At 41.9% G+C, this 27,938-nt stretch overlaps 1 protein-coding gene and 1 long non-coding RNA gene across 2 annotated transcripts; one reads left to right on the plus strand and one right to left on the minus strand.

Moving 5' to 3' along the window:
• Positions 1-3,838: 3,838 nt before the first annotated feature.
• CTSE (cathepsin E) lies at positions 3,839-14,405 on the minus strand. The gene is made up of 9 exons (XM_028735759.2): positions 14,272-14,405; positions 13,567-13,723; positions 12,403-12,520; positions 10,037-10,155; positions 9,051-9,250; positions 8,701-8,823; positions 7,865-8,006; positions 6,302-6,400; positions 3,839-5,265 (listed from the first exon to the last, which is right to left on the minus strand). The coding sequence occupies exons 1-9, from the start codon at positions 14,325-14,327 to the stop codon at positions 5,101-5,103; spliced, it is 1,179 nt and encodes a 392-aa protein (XP_028591592.2). The 5' UTR covers positions 14,328-14,405; the 3' UTR covers positions 3,839-5,100.
• An 8,222-nt stretch (positions 14,406-22,627) lies between these two features.
• LOC144327693 (uncharacterized) lies at positions 22,628-27,639 on the plus strand. The gene is made up of 4 exons (XR_013392773.1): positions 22,628-22,728; positions 24,728-24,914; positions 25,671-25,707; positions 26,407-27,639. It is a non-coding gene; the product is annotated as an uncharacterized LOC144327693 (long non-coding RNA).
• Positions 27,640-27,938: the final 299 nt, after the last annotated feature.

Consider the following 27,938-nt stretch of genomic DNA (forward strand, 5'->3'; position numbering starts at 1 on the left):
TCCTTTACACCTGAGAAGTTCCTACCATGTTCCAAAACCCCTCTCCCATAGTTGTGAACCTTTGGAAAACTGTCTTTTATTTACGTACATATTTTGCCAGCTTCCTTTACCTGGAAATTGATTCAAGGACAGAAACATTGAACACATGAGCTCTGAGGATTGGGTGATGAATACCTGAAGCGTTGCTATAAAATTGTAGGAAGAAAGATTCTTCCCATTCTTCAATAAGCAATGCAAATAATCTTTTCTACAGATCTTCCAGTTAGCAGCATGGGAGAATATCTCTGTCACACACAGCTATCAATAAATTTGCCTCTTGTTGAATCCTTCAACTTCCTGATGACATTTGCTTTTATAGCTGTCTTGCTCAATCAGCACGGGCCTGCAGAAGTTTTCCTGATTATGAATTACAATGACACAATCTTTGGGAGACACAGCAAAGTAGATTTGCTTGTTTATTGACTTTCAGCTTGTGGGGAAATAAAGAGTAAAGTAAGCATAGTGCTGGCATGTGACTCTCATACCAAGAAACCCCGGCAATAAAAGCAAAGCAATTTATGAGTCAGAACTGCAAAATCATAAGATTGGCCTAAAATTCACAAGACTTCTAAAACAAATATTTCTATCTATAAGCTCATCTGGCTTTTTAATGATACTGCTTCTGGGAACCTAATTTGGATTGTATTTGTCCTTAAAATACCTGAGACAAGGCTGAGGTTTGGTTTCCATTTTATTGATGATGAACTCAATATAGGATGTTAAAAGAGGAAAGTAGTATACTGGATGTTGATCAGGAACTGATTTCCTATGGCTCTCCAGGTGTTGTGGACTAAAGCTCCCATCCTCCCTGACCATTCACCCTGTTGGCTAGGGCTGATGGGAGTTAGAGTCCAATGCAGGAATTACAACTAAATTTCATTTGTTATTTGAACACGTGGGAACAGGAAACTCCCTTATATTGAGTCAGATAATTGGCATGGCCGGATCATTATTGTCTGCATCAGCTTTCCCTACCCTGGACTCCAGCTCCCCTCAGACCATGTCAGCATGGCCAATAGCCAGGGATCATGGGAGCTGTAGTGTGACAACATCTGGAGCAGGTTAGGAAAGACTGGTTTACACTGACTGGCAGCAGCTCTCCAAGATTTCAAAGACATGGTGAACAAATCAGTCACTTTCAGTTTTTCTCAGTTTTCCAGTCTTACGTTCAGCTCACCCCATTTCTATATCTGTTGCATTTTAGTTATTTTTTAAAGGGGAGATCAGTATAAAAATAATTATATATATACTGCATCTGCATTGATAACTTGCAGGCAGGTAAACATGTAGATTTCTCCCTTTGAAAAGTATTATGCTGAAGGAGATATCAGTGGTATTATGTATACGGGTTATGAGCTGATACAAACATGCAGAAGAAACATGTTACAGACCTTCCTTGACTGTACCACTTCAGAATGTAGATGGGGGACATTGCTTGTTAAACTTCCTAGTGTGTCAGACAGCTGGAATCTGGCCTAGCACCCAAGTTCCCTGTAGAGAGTTTTTTGACATGAAGTGTTGAGACAAAGAAAAAACTGAAACAAAACCCATCACCTCTTTACCATTGTTATCTATGTGTGTGTGTGTTTAAACTTCTGAATTGACCCTATGACTATGAAATAGCATGATCTGCTATAGGTTGCTGAAGAGGCAGATTGCAGCTGTGAATCACAGTAGTTATATGTTTTGCCATGAGAATTACTGCAGAGTCATGAAAGCCTTCAATCTCACTTCCTCTTTGAGCTTCTGATTCTCTTAAGGACAGAACCAGAAGTGATTTGCAATAAACCCACTTCTGTTTCCCAGTAACATGCAGCTTCACTTCCCAGTGAAGGCAGTGAATGTCCTGTGTGTCTAGAGGCAGTGGAAGGATGGATGGCGGCTAATGGATTGAGGTCGAATCCTGACAAGATAGAAGTTATTGTTTCTGGGGGACAGAGGACGGGCAGCTGAGGGGGACTCCCTGTTCCCAAATGGTGTAACTGTGCCACTAAAGGACCAGGTGCGCAGCCTGGGAGTCATTTTGGACTCACAGCTGTCCATGGAGGTACAGGTTAATTCTGTGTCCAGGGCAGCTGTCTACCAGCTCCATCTGGTACGCAGGCTGAGACCCTACGGGGCTGCAGACTGTCTCACTAGAGTGGTACATGCCCTGGTTATCTCCTGCTTGGACTACTGCAATGTACTCTGTGTGGAGCTACCTCTGTAATAACTGTTCTTCCTCCCATATGTTGTTAGGGACAGATGACCTGCTCCCACTCCCAGGAGCATGGCTGAGCCAAAGACGCTTTGCTCTCTCAAGTGCTGGCACTGCCTTTACTGGAGAGGTGCACTCCAAAATTCTATGTAGCATAGAAGGGCCCCAGCTGCTCCTCTCTTGTGTATTTAACTGCTCATGTGAGCACACAGTGTACCTGTCCATTGGAGCAGAACTCACAGAAGGTTGCAGTTCAGTTTGCTTAAGGATGATTTTTCAGAAACTGAACTGCAGTCCTTAAAGGGGTAGACCATGTGTGAGAAGGTATCTGCACAAAACATTTGGTGAAGATAACAAAGAGAAGATGAGTACAGTGCCTGGCAAGACAAGTTTGGTACAAACTCAGCACATCGATGGGGTCGATGGGGGTGAGGCATCGGGTGGAAGTGCTATACTAATAGTATTTCAGTTTAAGCCTGGGCATGTGGTCCTTGAAAGTATTGAGATCTGAGCCTTATGTTGATCCATTTCTGGAAAAGGAATCCTTTGGGAAAATTAAATATAGCCTCATAATGATGTGCAACAATAAAAGGGTAGCAGTCAGTTAAGTTTTACTCATAGCAGACCTTGAAACTAATGGACCTAACTTAATCATGTTAATTTCAATAGGTCTACTCTGAATAAAATTAAGTCAAATGTCACCCAAAATCTCTTTAAATAAGGATTGGAGTTCCAAGCCTGTCATGTCACAAACAGAAGCTTTCTCTATACCTCATTGTCATGGGAATAGGTGAGGTGGATTTTCAACCTGATAGGGTTATCAGGAGAACAATAAGCCTGCCTTTCCTCTGGTCCCAGTTACAAAGGAAAGGAAATGCCTGTAGTTAAATAGAAATCAAAGGCATAAGTGCAGGCTACACATTCAGCTTCATATCTATCGGGCCTTAGTTCCTTATCTGCTGCCTTCTATGATATTCCCAAGATGTGCCCTGCTTTTGTGTCATGTACACTTTCTTAACACAAGAGTAATCCTTGACTTTAGCATCAGACCAAACTCTTAGGAGTTGTGGTATAAATCAGGGATGCGCACACTAGTAAATATATCTATCAATGCCCTCAAAGTCCAGCTGCTAGAGTCATGCAAAATAGTAGATCAGCATTTAGAACTGAGCTAGAAGTCCTCATTCACAAGCTTTCTTCATTTTAAGTGCCAAATTTTTGTTTTTAAAGCCCATTTGTTGTTCCTATTGTTAAGCAATTAGGAGTCAAAACTCTTACATCTTTCCTGCATATCGTCCTGCAATATAACAGTAAATTCCCATCTTATCTTTCTTCTGCCTTTGAAATGATAGGATAATGTGAGAAATAGCATTCTTCAATCCTGGGTGCTAGTTAACCCCTTGAAGAACATTAGCATTTTTAAACATATTTTTTTGTAAACCACTTGGAGGTTTAATTTAAGATCAAGTGGTGTAGAAATGTTATGAAGTAAATAATCAAGCAAGCAATTATTTTATATTTAGGTCAACATACCTTGCTGTCATCAGATGTTTAAAAAATGTGCTAAGACGCAAGTTAAATTACAATAAAACTGCTACAAAATTCTTCTTGGCAATTTTATTCATTTATTTGTTAAGTTCATTACCTGCAGAGCAAATATGGTGCCCCCATACCAAATTCAATAATGATAAAAACACAGTATTGTAACCAAAACATTAAAGTCATTATAATCATATCAGAATCTGAAGCAGCAACACCAGTAACTCGTCTGGGCCTGACATGTTACTTCCAAATAAGGAGATGGTCTGTGTCTGAATGGGTGACTGTCCGTGAACCACATGAATGGCACCTTGGGTCCCATGAAAGAAGATAGGCAGGATATCAATGTATGTATGTAAGTAAGTAAATAAGTAAAATGTTTATAGAAGCCCAAAGTATTTCTCAAAAGTCCAAGTTAGCAACACCGATGTTAACCAGTTGTTCCTTTCCATGTAGCAAAATTAAAACCATCTGTTGGTATTCAACTACATTTTTTCCAGTAGTACAAATATTAGTGCTAGCACAGCAGGACTTTGCCCCCTCTCCTTCCCCTTCAGCCCAGAACACACCACCCCCAAATCTGCTTTGGGGGATTGGGGGAATTCCCAAAATAAATTTAGAGGGTGCAGATTTAGAGGGAAAAGAGGGGGAGAACATTCCACTGCCCAAGGAGAAATCTTTGAACTTATGGAATGTTCTCTTTAGTGCTACAGTGAATGCAACCCATTTAAATTAGGTGTTGAATTGTGATACTTCATCTAGCCCTGTACATATTATTCTTCCTTTCCAGAAAAACACCTAGATAACATCAGCATTGCAGGAACCAAGTATTATTTCAGGAAGACAGAAAGCACTTTATAAGGGGACTCCGTTGATTAAAGAATTGTTAATTAATCCCCTGTCTTTTGTTTATCTGTATAAATTTAAAAACAGTTGCATATTGTGAAAACTTTACTATAAGGTACCTTTTGAAATATTGAAAAAAGTGATATGAACAGTTCAAGAACTTACAATGTAATGAAGACAATGCTGCCAGTTAAAAATTAACTACCTACCTCCACATTTTCTTTTACAGTAACAAATCCGAAGAACAACAGCAAAGCAAAAAGGCATGCCAATTTAAGTAATTAAGGGCACAGTCTCATTTTCTCTTTGTTGCATGAGAAGGAAGGGAACGGGAATCTCATGCGAACAGGTCAATCAGTGATTGTGACACTAGAATCTGAATCTAGTATTGATCAAAGTGTTTGTTCAAAAATAGAAAAGAAAACCTTCAAGTGACATAATAGAGCCTGGCTCTTTGACTCCCATACTTCCCAAGCGTCTTACAGGACAGCAGGAGCCAACCCCACTCTGTTATTTCCACGGTCAAAGACAGAGTAGTATTGGCCAATGAAAACATCGCCCAGAATCCAGAGCGGTCCAGCTGGGGGTTGCATGTCTAAGCCCTGGAATCCACTGGTGCAGAGTGCCATCCCATCGCTATTCTCCTAATGGGGGAAAAAACCCAATTATAGATGTGAGAGCAAACAATATTAATTTATCAGGGAGCAAATCATTCCCAATCCAGGATGCCAACATTCTGTACACAGAATAGGAGTTTCATCCATTGAACTGAAAATGCTTTGCTACAGGCTGTTTTTACCATTTTATATTTTTAAAAGGCAAATAAAGTGGAAGCACTGAGAGCACCACAAGGCAAGGACAAATCCTGATGGCCAGTTTGAAACTCTACTGGTAGTTTCTGGTTCCTATCTGCAACACAACCCACAAGGTCCTCATGCTCATGGGTTGGGAGTTAGACAGGATAAAGGAAAGTAAGTTGTTTTGCTGTATTTCATTTACCTAAGCTTGAGAGAAGTGAGGCAACTGGACTCAGAGAATGCATGCTGTGTCCTCTGACACCCTTCAAGCCAATCACGCTCCTCCTGGTATCCTTTCACTAGGTAGGGGGTTTCCCTATCACTGATAAAAGGATCCAAAGGGAGCTAGGGTTGCCTTCCAAACTCAATCTTCCTTATGCATCCTTTCAATGGCAAGGGCGTCTTGCCACAACATGCACTCTTAACTGTGTGTGCACATGTCCACACCTTGTGAATTATTGTGTATCATCATTTACTTGTACAGATTAAAATTCCCCCTTGACATATAAACAACAAGCATGCATGGAAGCTGTAGCCCTTTCGTCCCTTCTTAAACTGTTTTGATTGTAGAGTTCAATTAAAGAAGGTTAATAGGTAACCAATTGTCATTACACAATCCAAGCTATGCAGCCCTAGGAGTTCTGGCACAGTTTTGTTTTGTTTTGACCTCTCTGACGCATGATCCCTGTACAGACTTTTCTGAATCTGAATTCATGGAAAAGTTTCTTAACGAGGAAACTATTATTCCGAAAGAAGAACTGTTCTCGTGCCTCTTTCCTCAATGTGGAGCTAAAGAAAGATCTCACAAAACTAGCCCATACTTCCTCACAAACGTCAGGCATTCTTGTCTTGCAGAAGAGGACCCAAGAGAGAGAGGACTTACCTGGAGGGTGTAGGCCTCTGGGGAAAGAGTGTAAGGGATCCCATTGATTGTGAAAGTAACGGTGGGCATTACGTTCAGGTTGCTGCATTCCATGGCATACTGCAAAACAATGGAGATGCTTGCAATGGTCCAAATACAGATTTTTGAAGTAAAACCAACCAATGAAAGAACCTACCTATGCAATTTTGGGAAGGGAAGTCTACATACAGGAGAAGAAACAATTGGATGCATTCTTTCTTGCACTGGGTCATTTAAAGGTATGTGCATGTAAAGGCATTGCCTCATAAATATGCATTTCAAACTGCATAAGGGAAAAAAAAGCTTGGAAGTAACAAGTTATAGCAGAAATAACAGCTGTCAGGTTACACATCCCCCTTTCTCCCCATCTGTATTTCAGCAGCATGTGGCAGTGGAGGAATGAGGCTCATGAAGTGATCCTCAATATGAGAATTAGGGGGTTACAAGCATATCCCTCTTTTCAGCTGTGAAATATTAGACCAAGCTGCATGGTTCCCTGGGTTTTGGCCATTTTCAATTTCAAGCATCTGACTGATTTTCATGACAACTTTCTCCCAAAGAACTTCCTAAATTCATCTGGGCTGTCATTTCAGAGAACTCACCAGCAAAAACCATCTCCTTCCTCCAAAAAAAGACCCTCGCTTGGAAACTGTATTTAGCAGACACTTATGGCATGTCAAATGCAGTACAAAGTAAACAACAACAACAAACACCCCAAACCTAGATAGGTATTAATACGGATTGGCAAATCAGTCAATTTCAGTATCTCTCAGTTTGCAAACAAACAACAACAAATTAATTAGCCCTCATGAAAAGCCATCAAGATTTTAGTGAGGATTTCCCCCAACATACACATTTTTCTGTGTAATTTGTTTAAGATATATAGTTTTGCAAAGCAGTTTCCCCCAATATCATGCATCTTTGCATGTTATTTTCACTAATAGATGCATTTATATGCACACTTTATACTAGTATGTGCATTTCCATACACATTACAATGGTACCTCCGGTTACGAACTTAATCTGTTCCAGAGGTCCATTTGTAACCTGAAACAGCTCATAATATGAGGCGCTCTTTCGGTAATGGAGCCTCCTGCTACTGCAGTGTTGCCAGTGTGTGACTTCCGCTCGCATCCTGGGGCAAAGGTCGCAACTGGGAGCATCTACGTCCGGGTTAGCAGTGTTCGTAACCCGCAGCATTCTCAAGGGGGACGGTACATAACACAAGGTTCCACTGTACTTGGCTGCAAAACTGCATTGCAAAATTCAGAGAAGTGCGAATTCAAAAACGGATGCCTGTGTTTCTGGATTCGTGCTCTTTTGGAAGGAGCAAATCAGGTCAATTCACCTTTAAATGTGAACTGGGACAAATCCCCCCCCCCAATCCCTAACAATGAAGGAGGAAAAGCAAAGGAGAACCAGGAAGCCCTAAAACCAGCAAAAAGTAAAACAGAAGTGCAAAGAGAAAAGTATAGAGCTTGCCCTACATGTGTGCTACTCCATCTGAGATGCTGTGGTGGGTTTCTTTTCCAAATCAGAACCTACCTCCCCATCCATAGGTACTGCTCCAATTAATGTCTGCATTCGCTTTATATCTTCAGAAGGACCTGTGATGAGAGAAGTCCCTGTGTCCACTATAGCTTGGCATCCTTCTGCACAAAATTCAATTGTTCCAGCTACCTGGATACTGAAAAGAAGGACAATGAAATCAGCCCTGAATAAAGAGTTTGGATCAGGGGTAGTCAGCCTTTTTCAGCAGGGGGCTGGTCCACTGTCCCTCAGACCTTGTGGGAGGCCGGACTATATTTTGAGGGGGGACGACGACAAATTCCTATGCCCCACAAATAACCCTGAAATGCATTTTAAATAAAAGGACACATTATACTCATGTAAAAACACGCTGATTCCCGGACCGTCTGCAGGCCGGATTTAGAAGGTGATTGGGCCAGATCTGCTAAGCTTCAAAACTACAGGCAGCATCTGCCTCCTTTACATAACTGGGGAAGGTAGCCTGGACCCAAGGCAATTGTCTAATAACACTTTCCATCAGTGCAAGGATATCTGCTTGTACAACAGAACTTCCCCCCTCCCCCCCCACCTGTTCTGGGGTTTCTCCCAACCCTCCAGAGCAGATTTGAGAAGGGCACAAGGCACCCATGGGGAGAGACGTGGGGCATTTCCATTGCACAAGCAGATATCCTTGTGTGATGACAGAGCATGCTAGTTGGATACTGCCCTCAGTTCCCTGGATTTTGGCCTTCGTTGATGTCAGGAAAGCATATTACTGATTTTCATTACAGCCTTCTCTCTACAAACTTTCCCATCTTTTTCTGTGCTGTCATTTCAGAGAATTCCAACACCAAGAAATAAGAGGCACTTACTTATCCAGTTGAATCTGCCAGTATCCCTGTTTAGTGACTGGAATCCAGTTGAGGCTTCCACTAAAATGGGAAGGATCAAAGCCACCAAAAATCAGTTCCCCTCCTATAGAAGAATCTGGGTTCCTGAAAAAGAATTGGGATTTCTTTTGATGTGGGCCTTTCCATCAGTGTAACTCCACTTTACTCCACTGATATTTCACATGAATTCCCTGCATATTCTAAATCTCTGCATGTTTAAATAGTCACCATCTGCTTGCCTTTTGGTCTCAGTTTTCATTTATTTTATTTAATGCAGATGCTGGCCTTGAAAGACAAGCCAGTGACTGGTATTGTTGGTCATGTTCTCATACCTGTTCAGGTAAACAGAGAATATTGGCAAGTTCACCAAGTTTTGAGCCATCATATTATCAAAGACGGGGGTGACTCCATCCACCGCCAGGGATGGGTAGGCCAGACCAAGGATCCCATCAAATTCTGAATCCAGAAAGGTGTTGCCAGGCTCATTGACACTCTCTGCAAACTGCTGATTGGCTACAGTGATTCCTTCAACCTGGAGGGCAGAAGTCCTACACATTATTTCTCATCCTATGGTCACGTAAGAAACCAGTTATGGTGAAACCCAGAAGGTAAAGTTCAGAGAGAAGGAAACATTTGGGATATTATTATTATTAAAATTTATTACCTGTCATTCATCTTAATGTCTTAGGGCTAGTCACAACAATTAAAACACAATGTTAATTTCAGAACGCAATAGTAAAAAAAAGTTTAAAGCAAAACTTAAAATTACAGAAATTATGTACAATGAAAGATATAACAAGGAAACATGAGAAAAGACTGGAGTTGATGCCTGACTACAGAGACTCAACCAAGGCCTTGGACTAATAATAATAATAATAATAATAATAATAATAATAATAATAATTGTACCCTGCCCATCTGACTGTGTTGCCCCAGCCACTCTGGGCTGGTGCCAGTTTAGAGTATACCATATTGGGATGTAAAGACTAATAGCCTCAATCAATGTGAGGCAGTTTCATATGTTCAAGGTGCAGTAAGTATTACAGGAGAATCTCTTAAGGCCTGGTAGTCATTTTCTTTGAACATCCTGATTTATATGAACTAGGAGTGCTGAGCATCTTCTAAGATCAGGTCCTTTGGAGCTAGGAAGAGTTCTGGACTTGAAACCCTGAGAAAAACAAGGATGCCCTCTGCCCCTAAAAGGTGTTCATGTGTGGCCCTGTCTTGTCCAGGTAACACTTCATCATCTCAAAAGAGAACAGGATATGATAAGAAGGCTTTGAGAAGCATAAAAGAAAGAAGTGGGTCTTCTACTCACAGTCACTTGATCCATTCCAATTATTCCCGTCAAGCTACCTGTGCCATATTGAATGGAAAAAGCAGTCCCCACTTCGCTGTAGGTGCTGGATTGTGATGGCTGATACCTGGAGTGTGTAGCTGTGGGGGTTTTTTAAGAGGGGAAAAATTGTGAGAACACTGCAGGAGTAAAATATGGCACTCCATAACAGGCATATGAGGAACATATGGAGCTATAGTGGCATGAACCCTCATTGCCCAGCACAGCACGTACTTACCCTCAGAAGTGCCATTGTGTTCAATCGGTCTTTCTTTCAAGCAAGAATCTAGTGCAATGATGCAGATAGATTCCAATGAAAAGTACTGTATATGTTTTGAGGTGAATCAGGTGATATTTGTTACTGACTTTTCAGGATGACAATACACAGTCAGTAATTACATCTTAGAGTAATACCTGAGTCATTGGGGCCAGTATTAATCAGTGTGGATTGGTGACATTTGATAACCAGAAACCTGAAGAATGCCCTAGAAATACGCATTGTGAGTACCCAGAGATATTGTATTAATTATTGTGGGTTGCTTTATTGCTTTGTTAAAACGGAGTTTGCTTGAATTTGGCATCATCTATTATTGCCATTTGGGTAAATGTAAAACACCATATTCTGCATTACCCTATACATATTCAGGCATACCACACACACACAAGAATTCTATGGATATGAATGATGAGTTTCCTAAAAACATTTTTTCACTAGCCTAAGTTTTCCAGTTTTATTAGAAATTAATATTTATTGTACCCAATTTTGTGCCTTAATGGACCTTTTGAGGTTGGGTTTTGCATTTCCTTGCTTAGTGGTTTTGCGCAGTATCCACATGACACAGTCCAAATCTAAAGCTTGGGGGGGGGGCACTGCCGATATGCGTTGCCATACATCCCAGATATTTTGCTGATTTCCACCCAGACACTGCTTCTGACAGTATTCCAGGTATGTCCAGGAAAATCCAACAAGTAGCAACCCCCCCAAAAAATCTGTCTATATTAAATTGAGGGGGGGGGGATATGAGATGCAATTCTGATGTGGATGACATCTTGTGGATACTTTTATGCAGCACCATTTCCCCCAAAAATTGCTGTGTGGAAACAACCTTGGTCTCACTGAACACAGCAAGACTTACTCCTGAGTTAACATGCAGAAGACGACAGTCAATTATTTTGCATTCACTATTCGACAATTCTTCCAGCGCCTCGCTTATTTACACAATAATTTTTTACTTAGAAAAATCACCCCAAGCTGTTTTTTCCTATCACCATTCCTCAGGGAATCTGTCTGAATGTATTCTTTTTTTCATCATTTATCATAGTAAATGCGCCTCCCTGTGGTGAAATCATGATCGCACCCTGACAAGCAAGAAGAAGTAAGACTTAACACAAAGATTTCCATGGCTAATCATTTCCCCTCCGGGCTGTTCCTCTTTTTTCCCTTCTTTACAACAGATTCTTCCCGTGCTCATATTCACTTTATAGCAAACACTTTCCAATCACAAGAGTGTAGCTTGCAACACAATCAGCAGGGGAGTAAGATAATTTGACTCCCATTTTACAGATGGGATAAAGTACAGTTTACATACTGCAGCCACCAGATGGAGCCCACTTTAATTTGTATCACACAGAAGCCATGATGTGATGTGATCTATATCCAAGTATCAAGCTACCACAAACAGCCATATGGAAAGATCGGTGGGAGGTGTAGGGGGAATTGCCTGACCCTATGATGAAGGGCCTGAGTGTGTGTGTTTTTAAAATAAGGTTTTATTAAAGCTTTCCATCAAACACAGCTTGCCCTGAGGGCCACATTTCCTCATGAGCAATCTTTCAGGGGCCATATGCCAGTGGCGGGTGGGCAGAGGTGAAGAAGCAGGTGGAGAAACAAGGGAGTCTTATCTCTGTACAGTCAGCTCCATGCAAAGCAGAGGCTTACACACACATCCCTCCATCCAGGCAAGCAAGAGGCCTGATCACAATTCAGAAACAAGTTCTGGCTGGGCAAAGCACTCAAGGATGGGTGTGGAGCAGGGGTGTCTCCTGAGGGCGAGATAAGAGAGCTCTGGACGGCCTGAGGTTCACCACCTCTGAACTGCATGGTAACAGTTTGCACAGAGCACAGTTTAAAGTGGGTTCCTCATGGGTCTCCATGATATGTAAAATCAAGATGTGATTCGTACATCAGGATACAAAGCGCTTTGTAACCAAGGAACCTGACCACTGCCTTCGCCTCAGGGAGTTGACCCTTACATATCACTTTTTTTGCAGCTTATAGTGAATTTACTCTTTAAACACAAGCAAAGTCCACCCACAGCCCATTCCTCTCCTCCCACCCCCATCCATACCGCAAGCTTTGCTGACACAGTAAACGGATGGCACCCAGAGGTTGGAGGAACCTGTGTCAAAGAGCACAGTGAAATTCTGAGGAGGATTCCCGATGGAGATCCGTCCAAAATATTCTACCTAGCAGAAAGGAAAAAAAAACAACATTTCTTTTCCAGGTATTGTGATGGAGAAATACTCAGCACAGCCACAGAAAAGCAGAAACCATTCCCAACCTTTGCCCATTCAGCGTTTGCAATATGCCCCTTTGCACAGACATGTGGAATTAGGGACTTCGAAAAAGAGACCTTAACTTTAGCTCTGTATCTTGACCTAGAAGTACACAGCTAATGTAATATACCATCCCAACTTTCTAACTAGAACATCTTATTGGTGGAAAGAATGTGATTCTTTCCCCACGATGCCCCTTCAGATAGCAATAATGCAGCAACATTGGGGAAGCATTGCAGAATAGCTAACAAAGCAAAACAATGTATAGACAATCCAGTATAAATCCATCACTAATGCACTATTATTGCACCAGGGACATGTTGCAGAATATACTAGAGGAGCGGCGAGATAAACACCAGCCTGGCGGGACTGAAAGAGAGGCAGAGAATTAGATGGTATCCTGGTGGGGTTTGTGATCTGATATGCAGCAGTGGATTTCCTGCTTGTAGGTGTGCTTTGCTGCCTGCTTCCACCAGTGCTGAACTTGTAAATTTGTAAATGCCTTAAGTCTCCAGTGAACTCTCCTCCAAAGGAAACCAAAGCTGGGTTAAGTGCTGCCCTTGGAACTTCTCGTTGCTTGGAGGAAGTGGGGAGCACATAAAATTATAATTATGTTCTTCCCCACATAAGGGAAGTAAAATGTAGAAATAATTGGATTCATTACATATATGCATATACTGAATGGAACCTTTTGTCTAAGACCAGAGCTGCTTTTCAAAGAGACCCATCAAAAAGAAAAGGAATAAGCCAACAGCTTGCAGAGCAGATATATGGCAAGGTGCCATATATTATCTAATTTCTGAATTTGTATAGATTCGGTTGAAGGGGGGAGACAGGGAGCTTGTCTAAAGGTCCTTCATGCAAAAACCACGCACAGCAACAACAATGCAACATCTGTCTCCTTTGTCGTTGCCATATTGCTGCTTCTCATGGTTCCACTCCAGCTCTTAACTTACATCAAAATAGTTGAGGAGTGGCTCGTTGGCTTCCTGGATAGCCGAGCAGTCCTGGGTGTACTGGATCATATCCAACTTGTGGGCCTTCCAGAACTGAGACAGCTGCCCACGTTCCCTCAAAGTCTTCCTCAAAGATTTATATCTTTTCAGGGGAACTCTGAGGGGAAGCGGAAGAGAGCGAAAAATACGGTAAGTAATGCTGCACTGTAAAAACTAAGAAAAGCATTCTTATGAGGAACAACTATACAGTAGTTGCCACCAACTCTATGGTTTTTATTGCTCATATCTTTAGAACTCTGTCCATGGCGTATTTCTTATGAGTTCACCTCTGGCTTTGTTGTTGTTACCATGAGATAGCTATTGCCTGACATCAATAGAAAGCCAACCTAGATGAAGTGGCAAATACATTTTCTGCAGTTGGTCATTATTTGCCATGTATTGTTATGCACTCTGTGGATCCCATTAGCAATGCTCCACACAGTGTGAGATTTGATCCCCACGCGCCTTTGCTTTGGAGCATCATTCACCACACATTCTTGGTGCACTTGTGTGCCAATGTTGGAAGTCTGTGTGCTGTAACAAATTTGGGGCGCTAGTTTTAAGTGTCCTGCAGTTTGCAGGATTGAGCCTCACAGCTAAGTCTTGTGACTGGGCAACGTCTACTGCTTGAAAGGAGAAAAAATAAAGCCAAGGAAATGTGCTTACCTGTGAAATCCACTGGCCAGCCAAATGCAAAACATGAAAAGGATCAACGGCTTCATCCTGGCAGTACAGATCTTATGCTTTCCTTGACTTGTAACAACTGAACAAAGGCTTTGTACTTATACCCACATACCCAGCCCAGCCCAGCCCCTGTGATAAAGCTGAAGAAAAATATACAGCAAAAAGGCCACACCACTTAATGTCAATATAACACCTTAGAAGAGAAATGAGTCATTGTACCTGTGTGCCATTCCAGCGACAAAAGATTAGGTGATTTCTGGGCACAATCAGGAAAGGGGAGGAATAATGGCACCCGCTGGTTATAAAGGCACCAATGTCCCATCTGTGTGTATAGAGTTTCTGAAATTGAATATATATGAAGTAGCCCTTAGTCTTTACGGTGTCACTGCACTTTTTATTACTTTTGTACATGCATGCAATAGGCAAAATTGTGTGCAAAAATATGCATACTTTTGTACATTGAAATGCTGGTGAATTTTCACAATGACTTTTTTTAAACGACATATGTAGAAATGCAGAGAACTGAATTTAAGATTGGAAAAATGAGAAACCGAGAGGAGTCAAAATTGGCAGATTTTCCCACCCATATCTCAACCACATTTTATCTGTCCTGACAGATACAAATAATGTCTGTGCAAAGTTGAAGTACAAGACCTGCCCTACAGATATTCAAAGCCTCAAATGTCAAAATGCAGTTGGCCCTATAGTGCGGTTCTCTTTCATATGGCTATTTTTGGTATGCTGATGTTTGATATAATGATTCTTTAATGGGTTTGTAGTTGAAGCATAGTTTTTGCTTATAAAATGTGTCTTGAAGACCTGCTCTGTGATCTTATTCACAACATCCTTTGTAGTTCATCTCATCTGAAAATAGCCTTCAGCTGGCATCCAAGTTTCATCAGTATCAGGAAACAAAATACCAAAGGAAGTCATGAGGCTACACAGGAAAAAGAACAGTTCTAATAGTGAAGCATCAGATTACGAACACTCTGATGCAATGTGGCCTTCATTGCCATCACTGTCAAGCAAATCTATTGCCTCTTGCATTACAGGATCTTAGAGAGGTAGATGAACTGAAAAATCACCCAATCTAACATCAAGCAATCAAAGAGCATCATCTATTCAATATTCCCTTACAGATGCAGCAGGCTCCTCACTTGCAAAACACTCTCCTCTCCCTATGCAAGCAAGGAGGAGGCAGGTCCTTTGCTACCCAAACAATAGGCTATCCATTGGATGCCCAACATTCATGGATGGTGAAATGTGTGTCTATGTGCATTTTGCTGAATATGTTCCAGGGAAAGGCTGAAATTGCAACTATTGCATTTAAAGCAGCTTTATAGATTCCTGTGTTGTGCTGTGCTGTTCTTTTAACATTGCTGCTTTCTTGTGGCAAATGGACCCACCTGACCTACAGCACATCTTCCTCACATGTATGTTTACTGCTACTATCCCACTGTCTACCCAATATGTTGAGTGGTGGTGGTAGTGGGGGCTCCAAGATTTGTAAGTTTTTACCTGGGAGAGCAATCACCAGCTAAATCTGTCTAGGTAATACCATCCCAGCCCCATCCCAGCCTGTTTCCCCATTGCCTCCCAGAGCGCAGAGCATGAACAAGTGATCTACCACACAGGGGAGCACCAAGCCCACATTCCAAACTAATATGCTTCATTACGAAAGCTTAAGCATCAGGGAGAATTAGAAAGAGAGCATAAAAAGAAAAGAAAACATTTTATCTTCTAAGTAAGCTACACTATGCAGTCTTAAAGAAAGAGAATCCAGAATTTGGGTATAGCAAGGACCACTCATAGCATTCCTGGTTGTCACACAGACAATGAAAATGGTTGACAGACAGATGCTAGCTATAGAGAAAGCCCTGAAGACCCACATATTTGCACCCTTGACACTGTTATCCTAATCTTCCGAACAGGATGATTTATACATGCTTCTCCCCCCGCCCCCGCCTGACTTTTATTCTCCCAACCACCCTGTGAGGTCTGTTAGGCTGAGAAAAGGTAACTGTGAGCTTCATAGCAGAGTGGGGATTTGAACCCAGATCACCCCAGCCCTGGTCCGACACTCAAACACAGGGGTTGCCAACAAGGCACCCCATGGACCTGCAGAGGCCTTCCTTGATGCCCAAAGGGTCCCCTCCCTTCCCCTTCTGAAATTAGCATTCTGTTGCAGCTACTAGAACAGCTTGCAGTGTGTGTGTGTGTGTGGTGCCCACAACAATTTCCCTGGTTGGTAAATGTGTCCATAGGCTCAGAAAGGTTGGCAACCCCTGCTCTCACCACTATAATCATAGCATAGCATCCAAACCCTGAAATGCTAAAGTGCTCTGAGAATAGGGAAGAAAAACTGAAGCCTCTTCCTCAAGGCAAGACAACTTCTGAGAACTCGGTGGGCAGATTTCATATCTCCTTATATGACTATCGGTCCCGTCCCCCCCAATCTCATTTTGTAATCTAACGTTAAGCAGCTATGCAAAGCTGCCTGCGACTGATTTTTGGATAGGGGGGTCTTTGTAATTTCCTCTTGCACATTTCCACATTTCTACGATCACTATCAGCCAGAGTAGTAGCTTTCGCGCTGCAGTAGGAAATGAATCAATTGCAGATGACTGCCACTGCAGAAGGATCCTTGCGGGAAGGAATCGCTACAAAATGGAATTATTCATGATACAGCTAGCAGGGAATGGTATTCTAGAGTGAAGATTGCCTAACTCAGTGGGTAAGTAGAATCCGAAGGAGTCTAAAAGGAAAGGAAATGGATTTCTATGTGAATGCTCTCTGCAACAGCTTTGGGTATAATATTTTCCATTTTTATATGAAATGTAATCAGTTTCATTGCATATCTGTTTATTTATCTATGTACTGATCCATCTCCACACAACATATGTGGGAAGCTACTTTATATCAAATTGGACCATTAGTCCATCTCGTTCAGTATTAACTGTACCAGGGATGCTCTAAATGTTGGTACAGGGACTGTACCATGCCTCTCTAAATGTTGCTGAACTGCAACTCCCATCATCCGCTGGCCATGCTGACTGGGGCTGGAGCCCAACGACATGTGGAGGACTGCTGGTTCCTCAACCCCTGCCTGTACTGGCTGGCAGCACCTCTCAAGGGTTTCAAACAGAGGTTTTTCCTATCTCTAATAAAGAATGAACCTGGGAAGTTTGGCATTACCCCAAATAATCCTCCACATCAGATTTGTTCATCACAAAGATGTAATGCGTAATGAATCACAAAATGCAGCTGAAATCCAGGAGATAACACAAGTTGGAAACAAACCTCCTATTGGAAGTGGCTTATGCAGAAATGATGTTTGGTTCATTGTGCTTTGCACTTTCAGTGCAGTGAAATTTGTGGACGAAAGGCAACATTTGCAATTATTCTCTTGTCCAAGACTGATCATATGCAGGTCCTTCAACTTTTCCTCCTATACTTTGCTTTTCACACCCCTGATCACCTTTCTTGCTCTCCTCTGAACTGATTCCAGTTAGATGTTGTGCTCCGGATGTGGTCTGAATAGCACAGAATAAAGAAGTAGTTATCATTTTGCATTTGAAACACTGATGCAGTTGAACAGGAAGTGAGGCTTTCGAGAAACAAAATTCTGGATAATAATTACATTTAGCACTAAAGCATTTGAGGAGCCAAGATGGAAAATGTACACTGAGACGAGGATCCCCTAAAATTCTAATTTAAGGCAAGAACTAATGGCAAGAGCACCACAGTGGAGCTGCATGGTGCTCACCAGTTAAACTCCCAGAGAAAAATGTAATTGTTGGGAAAGTTGCAATGAGCATTGCATACAAAAGGTTGAAACTGAATCAAAGAAAACAAATCCTCCCTTTCCATCGGCAGCAAGATTCTTTCAGTGTGATAAATGGAAGGCTCTCTGTTCTGTAGAGATCTTGAGATAGTCACTGATAAATGGAAGCAAATGCCATGGTAAAATTACATTATAATTGTGATGAGCCATCAGGCATTAAAGAAGCTCTTCGTTTTCTTCGGGAAACAATTTTTTTTTGCTGTCATGACAAATATTAAGGGGAAACCATATATTTATGGTTCTGTTGTTTACTTTATATTCCCTCATCTTCATCTTCATTCAGAGCTGCCTAAGATCCTTTATCATCCTCACTAGGGGAGAACATCAGAACCCAAGAGCTGTCAAAGCTGAATTTTTGGTTCAGAAGTCAAAGGCCAAACTCAAGAAAGAACCAGTTATGCATAGCAGTGGGCACTATTCACACAAAAATTCTCTCTCATTAGCTTCAAAGCTCAGTATACGGTACTTCCACAGAAAGCAGTAACATGCATAAGGCCAATGGATGGTCACAATCAGGTTCCTGATGGCTGAAAGTGTCAGTTGAGAGTAACACCTCATCTACAAGATGCTTTCTGCTAAACCTGGTTGAACTGGGATGTAACATTCCCAAGCAAGAACAAATGAACCTTAAGATCTTCAGGGAAGACCTTACTAACTATGCCATTACTGGTAGATTATTGTTTAATCCTTTCTTAGTACCAGGGCACTGACCCTCATAAATATTCTCCCACTTGCAGGCACTAACTGTGATGAACTTCAAATTACATACATATCTGTTCAGAAAGGCTTTCCCTGGCTCTTAAAGTGTGCTTCTATGTTTTTGCTTTTTAAAATTTTTATTACAGGAGATTGTATTTTAGATGACATATATTTATGGTTCTGTTGTTTACTTTATATTCTCTTTGGTTTAGCTTTTGTAAACCTCCTGGAGAATATTTTGGTATTAAGTGGTATTAATAAATATATTTATTAAAACAGTTACATTAAAATTCGAGATTGGGAATACAAATACCACAATAAGTTAGATAACTAACCTTTTCCTTTCCTTTCATGGAATGCAAATCCAGCTGCCTCACATGGTCCAATATTACTGCTGTTCACACATATAATTTCATCCTTATCAAGCGAAATTGTTGGTACACAGGCTCCGTGCTTTGGGTTTGGAAAGAAGAGTAATAATAATAATAATAATTTTATTATTTATACCCCACCCATCTGACTGGGTTTCCCCAGCCACTCTGTTTGATGTCCTGATTCACTAATTCTAACATTTAGGATTTGTAAGTCAACACATCAAACAGCAACCCTTCTTTCACATATCATTTTTAATTGTTTTTATTTATTCAAAGTATCATATTGGTCTCATGGTGGGGTACAATAATTCCATCTAAAACCCAATTTTAACAAAAAAGATAAAATCCTTAGGTAACATCAGCAATCTTAAAATTACCAGACTATGCTGAACAATTAAAAATCCCTAATGACTGTCAAAGCAACCAGGTCTTAATCTGGCATCAAAAGAAACTCAGGGTTGGTGCCAGTAATATCTCATAAGTGAGGGTATTCTGCAGTAGAGAAAGCCCTCTAATATTACAGGGTGACTGTGAACAGATGGATTGGCTCAATCAGGGTGAAAATGTAGGAAGGCCCAGTCCAATAAATACTGAATTTAGACAGGTTGAAAAATTCCACATTCTAGGTGTGTCAGCCTTTTCTAACAATGAAGCCTGAATCAAGATGCATTAGCTACTGTATCCATCACTATAACTTGAAAAAGGAAGCAAATTTTCTGTTAACTGAGGATCACTTAAAATAATTTAAGTTCAAATTGATTTCCCTCGTGATTCTCTCAGATGTTTCAAAATGTTATCTCAGTACATGAATATTCAGTTTTGATGAATGTATTTGGCAATTATTATATGCTCCTTAAAATGCAATTATCTATTTTGTCTTCTCAAAGGCTGGGAGCCAACAAAGCAGAATGGGAGAATGTAAGGGAACGTTTAGTGCTAATTTCCACCAGTGCTATCTCATGCATGTAATGCCTGAGTGTTCACAGAGCTACAACACCCTTAACAAACCACAGTTCCCATATTCCTGGGGTTTTAAATGTATGGGGTGTGTGCAGCCTCTCTGTCAATGGCAAGGAGATGGGGGCTGTCAAAATCTTAATTACCGTATTTTCCCATGTATAAGATGTCCCCATGTATAAGACGCCCCCTATTTTTGGGGACTCCAGATTAAGAGAACACCCCTCAGCACTACCTGTATAAGACAAGCCCCAATTTTAAGCCTATTTTTTAAAAAATAAAAAACCCTAGTCTTATACACAGAAAAATACGGTACTCTCAAAGTGGTCCCTGCTAGGCCATGAGCATTCCTTAGCTTGTGTATCTAGACATGGCCAGGCTGGGGGAGTGAGAAAAGTCACCTCTCCACTTAGACATGATGGAGGCCCAGTGGATATTCTTAAAGGCACAAGCAAGGGCAGGACACATCGGTGGGACAATGTGTAGCAGTTTGAATTAGTTCTATCAATTTCAGAGCTAACTACAAGCACGTATGTTGTTTTGATGCATCTTCTTTTTCTGTCTAGGACTCTGAGCAACTCAGCAGTTGCAGGAGGAGCTGTGGGCTTGTCCAGACACTTTGTCAAAAGAATGAGTGAGGAGTAAGTTAGTTTGTGTCAAGGATTTATTGCACAGATCATCACAGAAATCCTCTTGGATAACTCTTGCTATTTGGTAGAATTCAGTGTGGCACTGCTATGATCATTCTGTCAGCACAGACATCACCACACATTATGATCTCCGCTCTTTCCCCCCCTACGTACTTCCCCTAAGCCCCAAGACCAATTTGGGTGGGTGGGTGGGTGGGTGGGTGGAATCCCCATTGTGCTAGCGCAGGTCAGTCCAACTTTTCATACCAAGTGGGCCAGAGAGTTTGACACAGAGCCCACAAGCCACCCACTGCCTTGTCACGTGGGGGGGGGAGCAAAGCCCAAATGTGACTCCCCCCCCCCCATTCCTTGTGTTGCCTTCACAAAGTTGGGTAAATGTTCTTGTTTTTATCATGCTTTTTGTGCTTTATCATGTATTTTTACGTTGTGTTTTGCTTATCAAAAGAGTTAAAAAGCTGGGATAGCCTCCATTAACCAAACCTGGCCATCTCCTTGTCTGCCTCATGTACCACCATTAACGTGAAGGCATCCATTCAGGAGTTTGAATAGACTTTGCTAGCGACTTGATTGGCATGTGTTGACTTTTACGAGGTGTGAAGTATTTCCTAAGAGGAGGCTGGTATCAGGCTTGTACCAAGGTCAAGCAAGGTTCAAGATGGAGAATCCCATGTCGTGTTTAAGTTATGTCAGTCTTATGCTTACATCATGATGAACAGCGATAAACCATTTCATAAGTTCAGATTTAAACAAGCCTTTAAAACAGAGTTTGATTTACAGCACCTTTTGGGCCAGGGGGAATTCCTCCAGGGTGCCAGGTCAAATGGCTGAGCTGAAAGAGGTTTGCAGTAGGTGTAAGCTGTGGAGGCTGGCCAACTGGGGTGAATGGGGTATTGCCCCACCAACCTCAACCCACCCTTAGCCAGCCCCCACCTGCCCTGACTTTTACTTACAACCAGTCCAGGGGCTGTCACTGTGTATCATCTTCCACCTTCTTAATCTCAGTGTTGCCCTGCCTGTCACTGACTCTGGCGCCACCTACTGTCAACCTCCTTGCTTTCTACCCTACCAGTCCCAATGAACATGCCACACTCCTGGAACACTCCCTTTTGCGAACTTTTGCTTGTGTAAATTCTGCCAGCTCCTGTTCCATCGGCTGAGCCCCAGCTGAGCCATCATAGCTCCAATTCTGCTGGATTGTGTAGTCAATACCAGTGTATCCCCAGAACAGCTCAAGATCTGCCTAGTTTGAACTTGTTTATCCCAGCGGATCTTGGGTTTGGAATGCACTGTAAGTCTAATATATAATTGTATAATTATTCCAAAGTAGTTCAAAACAATCCTGGTTTTTGGTCATTAGAATGATAATGTATGGCACCTTCCTCACTGTTTCTCTGAAACAGGGGAGGGGAACCGGTAGCCCTCCAGGTGGTGTTGGACTCCAATTCCCATCAGCCCCAGCCAGGATGGCCAGTTTTAGGGATGATAGGAGTTGTAGTTCAGTAGCATCTGGAGGACCACAGGTTCCCCACTCCTGCTGTAAAACTTAGTGGGGCCAGCATTGCGCTGTATAAAAAGACAGCTTTTCTCAAAGGCAGGGATCTCGCTTCTTAAAATCTGGAGAATTGTTAAATTATAGGAGCTTCATATGGTGCAGGGCTTCTGTCTAATACATGGAGATGCCAAGTCATGGAACTCTATGCCTGGTGTGCATTGGAACTTTGGATCAGGCACAAAAAACAATGTTCTTGCTGCAATTATGTATCAACCACCCTGCCTTGTGAGCCTTAACAATATCAATCTGTTCTTCTTCTTAGATGTACCAAGCTGTGGGAAAGCATTGTCATATCTACCGTAACCTCCATAGTCTGTGTTGCTGTGGTTGTACTAGTCTATGCCAAACTCTGCAGGAAAATAGGTAACACTGTCCTGTACAAGTTTTAATTTATATGAGCTCAGCCTTGGTCTGTTCTATTCCATTCCTGGGCTTTTTACTTTTGATGCAGCTGTCCTGCTTAGCATAATGGCAACCCTTCACTAGTTTTCTGTAATTCGTCCATTTTCTGCTTTACTGCACCCTATGTAGTAGTTCTCTTGGATCATCATTATCCCATTCATATATGGAAGATTTGTACCATGAATGAACAGAGGAAACCTGATGATCCTACATTAAGGGTGGGGCACCTGAAGCCTATGGGCCATATGTGGTCCTGGACAGGACCCACAACAGGCCTAGTTGCCCTCAACTGCTTTTTCTGGGCTGGAAGGTCTCCTTGAACTGTGAGAACATCTCTTGCTCACCTCAGCGAAGAGTTGTGTGGATGTCAAACTCTTTTAAATTTTTTTTACACTTTTTTGTTTTTTTATACTAGTATATTTTATGAAGACCTTATGGTAATGGAGGGATGTGGGTGGCACTGTGGGTTAAACCACAGAGCCCAGGACTTGCCGATCAGCAGGTTGGCGGTTCGAATCCCCGTGACGGGGTGAGCTCCCGTTGTTCGGTCCCTGCTCCTGCCAACCTAGCAGTTTGAAAGCACATCAAAGTGCAAGTAGATAAATAGGTACCACTGCAGCGGGAAGGTAAACGGCGTTTCCGTGTGCTGCTCTGGTTTGCCAGAAGCGGCTTAGTCATGCTGGCCACATGACCTGGAAGCTGTACACCGGCTCCCTTGGCCTATAGAGTGAGATGAGTGCCGCAACCCCAGAGTCGGCCACAACTGGACCTAATCGTCAGGGGTCCCTTTACCTTTACTATGGTAATGGAAGCAGGTAAGGAATCTTAAGAATGGGAGGGTGGATGAACAGAAAACTCTGATTTGTGTGGAATGTAGTCTACAGTGGTGCCTCGCAAGACGAAATTAATCCGTTCCGTGAGTCTCTTCGTCTTGCGGTTTTTTCGTCTTGCGAAGCACAGCTATTAGCGGCTTAGCGGCTATTAACGGCTTAGCGGCTTAGCGGCTTTAAGAAAAAGGAAACAAACTCGCAAGAACTCGCAAGACGTTTTCGTCTTGCGAAGCAAGCCCATAGGGAAATTCATCTTGCGAAGCACCTCAAAAAACGAAAAACCCTTTCGTCTAGCGAGTTTTTCGTCTTGCGAGGCATTCGTCTTGCGGGGCACCACTGTACTTTGCAGAGGAAACAGTCCCCATCCACTTCTGCCTCTGACCCAACCCACCACTGGCATCTTGCCCTTGATATCTCTTTTAGAAATCCTTGTACAGGTTCACCTATACAGGGTCACCTGAGGCAGGTGGTTACCAGGGAGAGGGTCCCACTTAGGAATGCTTTCCCCAAATAGGCTTGCCTGGCACCCACACTGTGATATTTTAGGCACCAGGTGAAAACCACCTCATTCTCCCACGCCTTTCTGTTGCAGCCCACTAGGTGCTTTAGTCTTTGCACCAAATTCTTTGTTCTTTGCATGATTTTATGCTGGTCTGAACTTGTTTAAATTGTTGTAGCTGCTTTGTTTTATGCTGATCACCTTGAACTGTGCACAGTGCTGATCCCATATGCACAACAGACCAGAGTTGGTTTGGGGCCATAAGGCCTTATATGTTGGATCCAGATTCAAGTTCTGTTCAGAGTAGCTCCACTGAAAGCAATGGGATGGATGAGATGCCCTTAGTGAGGTTTCATTCAATAGTTCTCACTAGTAGTACTGCTTCCCATTGTCCTGACCTGGTCTAGCAGAGGAGACCATATCGCCATATCGTAAGTGCAAGAAGGGGCCCGGGGGGGCAAGCTCATGAGATCAGTGGTGGGTCTGATGCTGACCCTGACCATGTGTGTGCCATGGTGAGATGGGAGCAGAAGCCTCTGAGGAGTGTAGAGCACTGATGAGGGGGTTTCTTATTTGGGGTTTCTTATTTTCTTATTTATTATCCTAACTAGGACTGCACTCTCTGTTTCAGAGCAACATGCCTATAAACACCATGGAAGAAGACAGCCTGGGTTCAGAGCAAAGAAGCCCAACAATGCCTTAGCTGGGAATATGCCATCCTCTCAGCTGGAGTTGCCCTCTCCGTGGCCGAGAAACCAAAGCCAAGCCCAGCAGGGACAAGGACCACATTTTCAAATAGACAGTTGCATGGGAGGCAAGTCCTCAGCTTGGAAAAGAATCTTCCAGTGTGACAATCAACAGTTGTCCCCTTGTCTGAAATGGCAAAATGTATCCACACTGACCAAAAAGCATTTCCTTTTCTAACGTGTTATTTTTTCAGCCAAAGCTTGCTCTGCCAGACCCATCCCTTTCCAAGAACTCACAGATACCACCAACATACATTGGCAGGTGTGCCAGGTGCTAAAATACAAAATCAATTAATATCTCTAGCCACAGTCAGATGCTGGTAGCTGTAGATAGTTCCTATGGTCCTTCAGATGAAAGCTGAATTGCTTAATAAACTTTGGGATGGGATCCAAAGGTTATAAGAGCTCTTGGAGCCAAGGTGATCTGATTTGCTAGGAACCACAAAACCCTTTCTCTGGTCAGAAGGTACTAGAAGTAGGGATCCTTGAAACTGTACCTTGGTCAAAGCTTGGTAAGCAGCCTAGGATCTTATAGATCCTAAGAACATTCATCAGGAAGTATATTGGATTTATTTAACATCTCTAAAACCACCCTTCATTCACCTGTGGACGGAGGGAGTTGGTTGCTCTTCATTTGCCCCAGATCTGTGCATGAAATTCACTCTCATCTTGTTTCACAGTATGCAAGTCAAACACCTCCCCTATAAATGTTGAATCCCACCCATAGCATAGCTGTTTCTGTCTCTGCTTTCAAATCCAATCTCCCTTCTGCCTATCTCAAATACTTAAACTGTTATGGCAATAATGTTTTTTCTTTGTCATAGGTAGCAGCTCAGAAAGCTCACTGTGCTCTCTTGCCAGAAAGGTAATGGCGTTTCCTTCAGCAGCATCTCACCTGAATTGCAACGATTGCTATGCTAATGCTAATCTTACGTTGGTATACCAGGATTTAGAGGCTTTTTGTGCAAATTGCAAGGATATTTCGCAACGAATCATTCCTTTGTTCTTAAAAATAATGGTTAAGATGTTATTTATCTTTCAGAGATGTCGTAAAATGAAACAATATACAGTATTAGAGGGCATCCCAAAAAATTCGTATAAACAAGACTATTGATTACATCAGATGGTACAGGCTCTGATGTATACTGTGAATATACAATCAGGAGATCAAGGTAGTCAAAGTGGAGATAATCAAAATGTTATTGTGTACCTCAATGGGAGTCACTTCACTAGCTGGCGGAATAAATAACAAAGTCGTCTGAAAAGATCGAAAGAGAGAGTCATTGTGGGCCTGTATCTCTCTCAGTCCTAGAAGCTAGATTCATCCAAGGAAGCTAGATGATTCAGAAGAGACAAAAGACAGTACTTCTTTGCTATGATGTCTTGTGCTACTAACATCTTACATTCTTAATCCTTACAGTTCTCTAATGGTCTAGTCATCACTATGCTATACCAGCTCTTGCATAACACAGGGGATTGGCATAATCACACAGTGGTACAGAGTGACTGTATGTTGGTATTCTTGAACCACAATTGACTATTACCCTGTATGTTTGAATTTCAGCATGCTTTACCTGTACTTCAGCATTCCGGGTCAGATGAAATCAATTATACAACCATTGTGTTCCAAGATCCCATGAATGGCACCAGCTCGGGAAGAAGCAATGAAGATCTAAGCGATCACAGACACTATGAGAATGTGTCTCCCTAGAAAAGAAAAGCTGGTTTCTGATCATGCTCTTGCCTCCTTGCTTCTCGTTCGGACCTAAGTAGGACCAACTGTTCATGCATTGTCTTCTTCAGTACAGATGAAGGCATAAGCTTTTGTGAACTCAAGCCCCAAGCCTCATCAGGTGCATGAAGTGAAATCTTTTCTGGCAGATATATAAAAGAGAAAATTGTAAAGTAGACGTCAAATAAAAAGTGACATTTTTATTTATTTAAAATGAGTAAAAATAATGACCAAAACTCCCTATTTTTATACCTTTAATTCTGTCTGTAAACAACACAGACGATCTGTGTGTGTTGTAGTATTGTAGTTTCATATTTTAGTTTAGGAAATCGAAAGCTTGACCCTTTGCTATGTGTGTTGTATTCCTACAGGGAGTCTTGCTCTCTGCCGAAATGAAATTCCACCTTCATTTTCTTTGGTGCTTAAACTGTTCCCAAATACAAGCCAGGCCTTCCCAAATAATTTTGGCTGTGTACACACCATACATTTAAAGCACACAACTTCCCCAAAGAATCTCAGTAACTGTAATTTTCCCTTCACAGGGTTACGATTTCCAACACCCTTAACAAATTGCAGTTCCCAGGATGTTTTGAGGGAAGTCATGCACTTTAAATGTATGTTGTTCATGCTTTTTGCAATGTCAATGGTGAAGTCAACTCCAAAATACAATATTTTGTTTGAAACCGAATGGGTCAGCACTACTATCCTTCAGACCTCTTGCATCTCAGCCTTTTACTTTGGGAGTGATACCCATGGCAGGGCAAAGGAATTGTCTGTGATGACTAGCCTAAAAATAATGCTAAAAAATCTCATTCCAGCCTGCTGAAGCTGGCTTCAGAGTCAGAAACCTTAGCCTTCATTTAAACATGTCATGTATGCTATTTGGCAAAAAGGATACCATTAAGTTTCTTGCTTGGAGAGGCACAGTATAAATGACTATTTAGATGGCATCTGCCACCCACGAAGCTTAGTGAGATGTTTTCAGAAACATATTGCAAATATTGGAAGTGCGATATCGTTTTGCAGATCTGATCCATATGCTTCATGGCAGGGCTGATGGATAGCTTATTGGATGCTACATTGTTATAACTGTGTTAGGAATAGTGAAACTTGAATTGGATTTAAATCCACGATTCATTTTATTTAATCTTTTTAATATGATTGAATTGAATAGATTCCAAACAGCTGCAATTTATTAATAATGAATTTAATAATCTCTGAAAAGACAGTTCAGGGCAGATATTGTAAAAACCTGCAGCTTACATTCATTTCCTCAATCCTAAAATGTAGCCAAGATTGAAAAGCTAGTCAATGCAATGTACAGAAGGAGTGACACCTCTGCAATTGCCCCCCCCCAAATAAAA

Source organism: Podarcis muralis, chromosome 5, assembly GCF_964188315.1.
Source record: "Podarcis muralis chromosome 5, rPodMur119.hap1.1, whole genome shotgun sequence".
Classification (NCBI taxonomy): Eukaryota; Metazoa; Chordata; class Lepidosauria; order Squamata; family Lacertidae; genus Podarcis; species Podarcis muralis.

What these genes read in the sequence shown, in the direction of transcription:
- CTSE (XM_028735759.2), bottom strand. Translation starts at nt 14,327, where the DNA reads ATGAAGCCGTTGATCCTTTTCATGTTTTGCATTTGGCTGGCCAGTGGA. An exon ending in CTGGCCAGTGGATTTCACAG is followed by an intron (nt 13,724 to 14,271) that starts GTAAGCACATTT and finishes GCTTCCCCTCAG; the next exon opens with AGTTCCCCTGAAAAGATATA. An exon ending in TTCTCTGTTTACCTGAACAG is followed by an intron (nt 8,824 to 9,050) that starts GTATGAGAACAT and finishes ATTCTTTTTCAG; the next exon opens with GAACCCAGATTCTTCTATAG.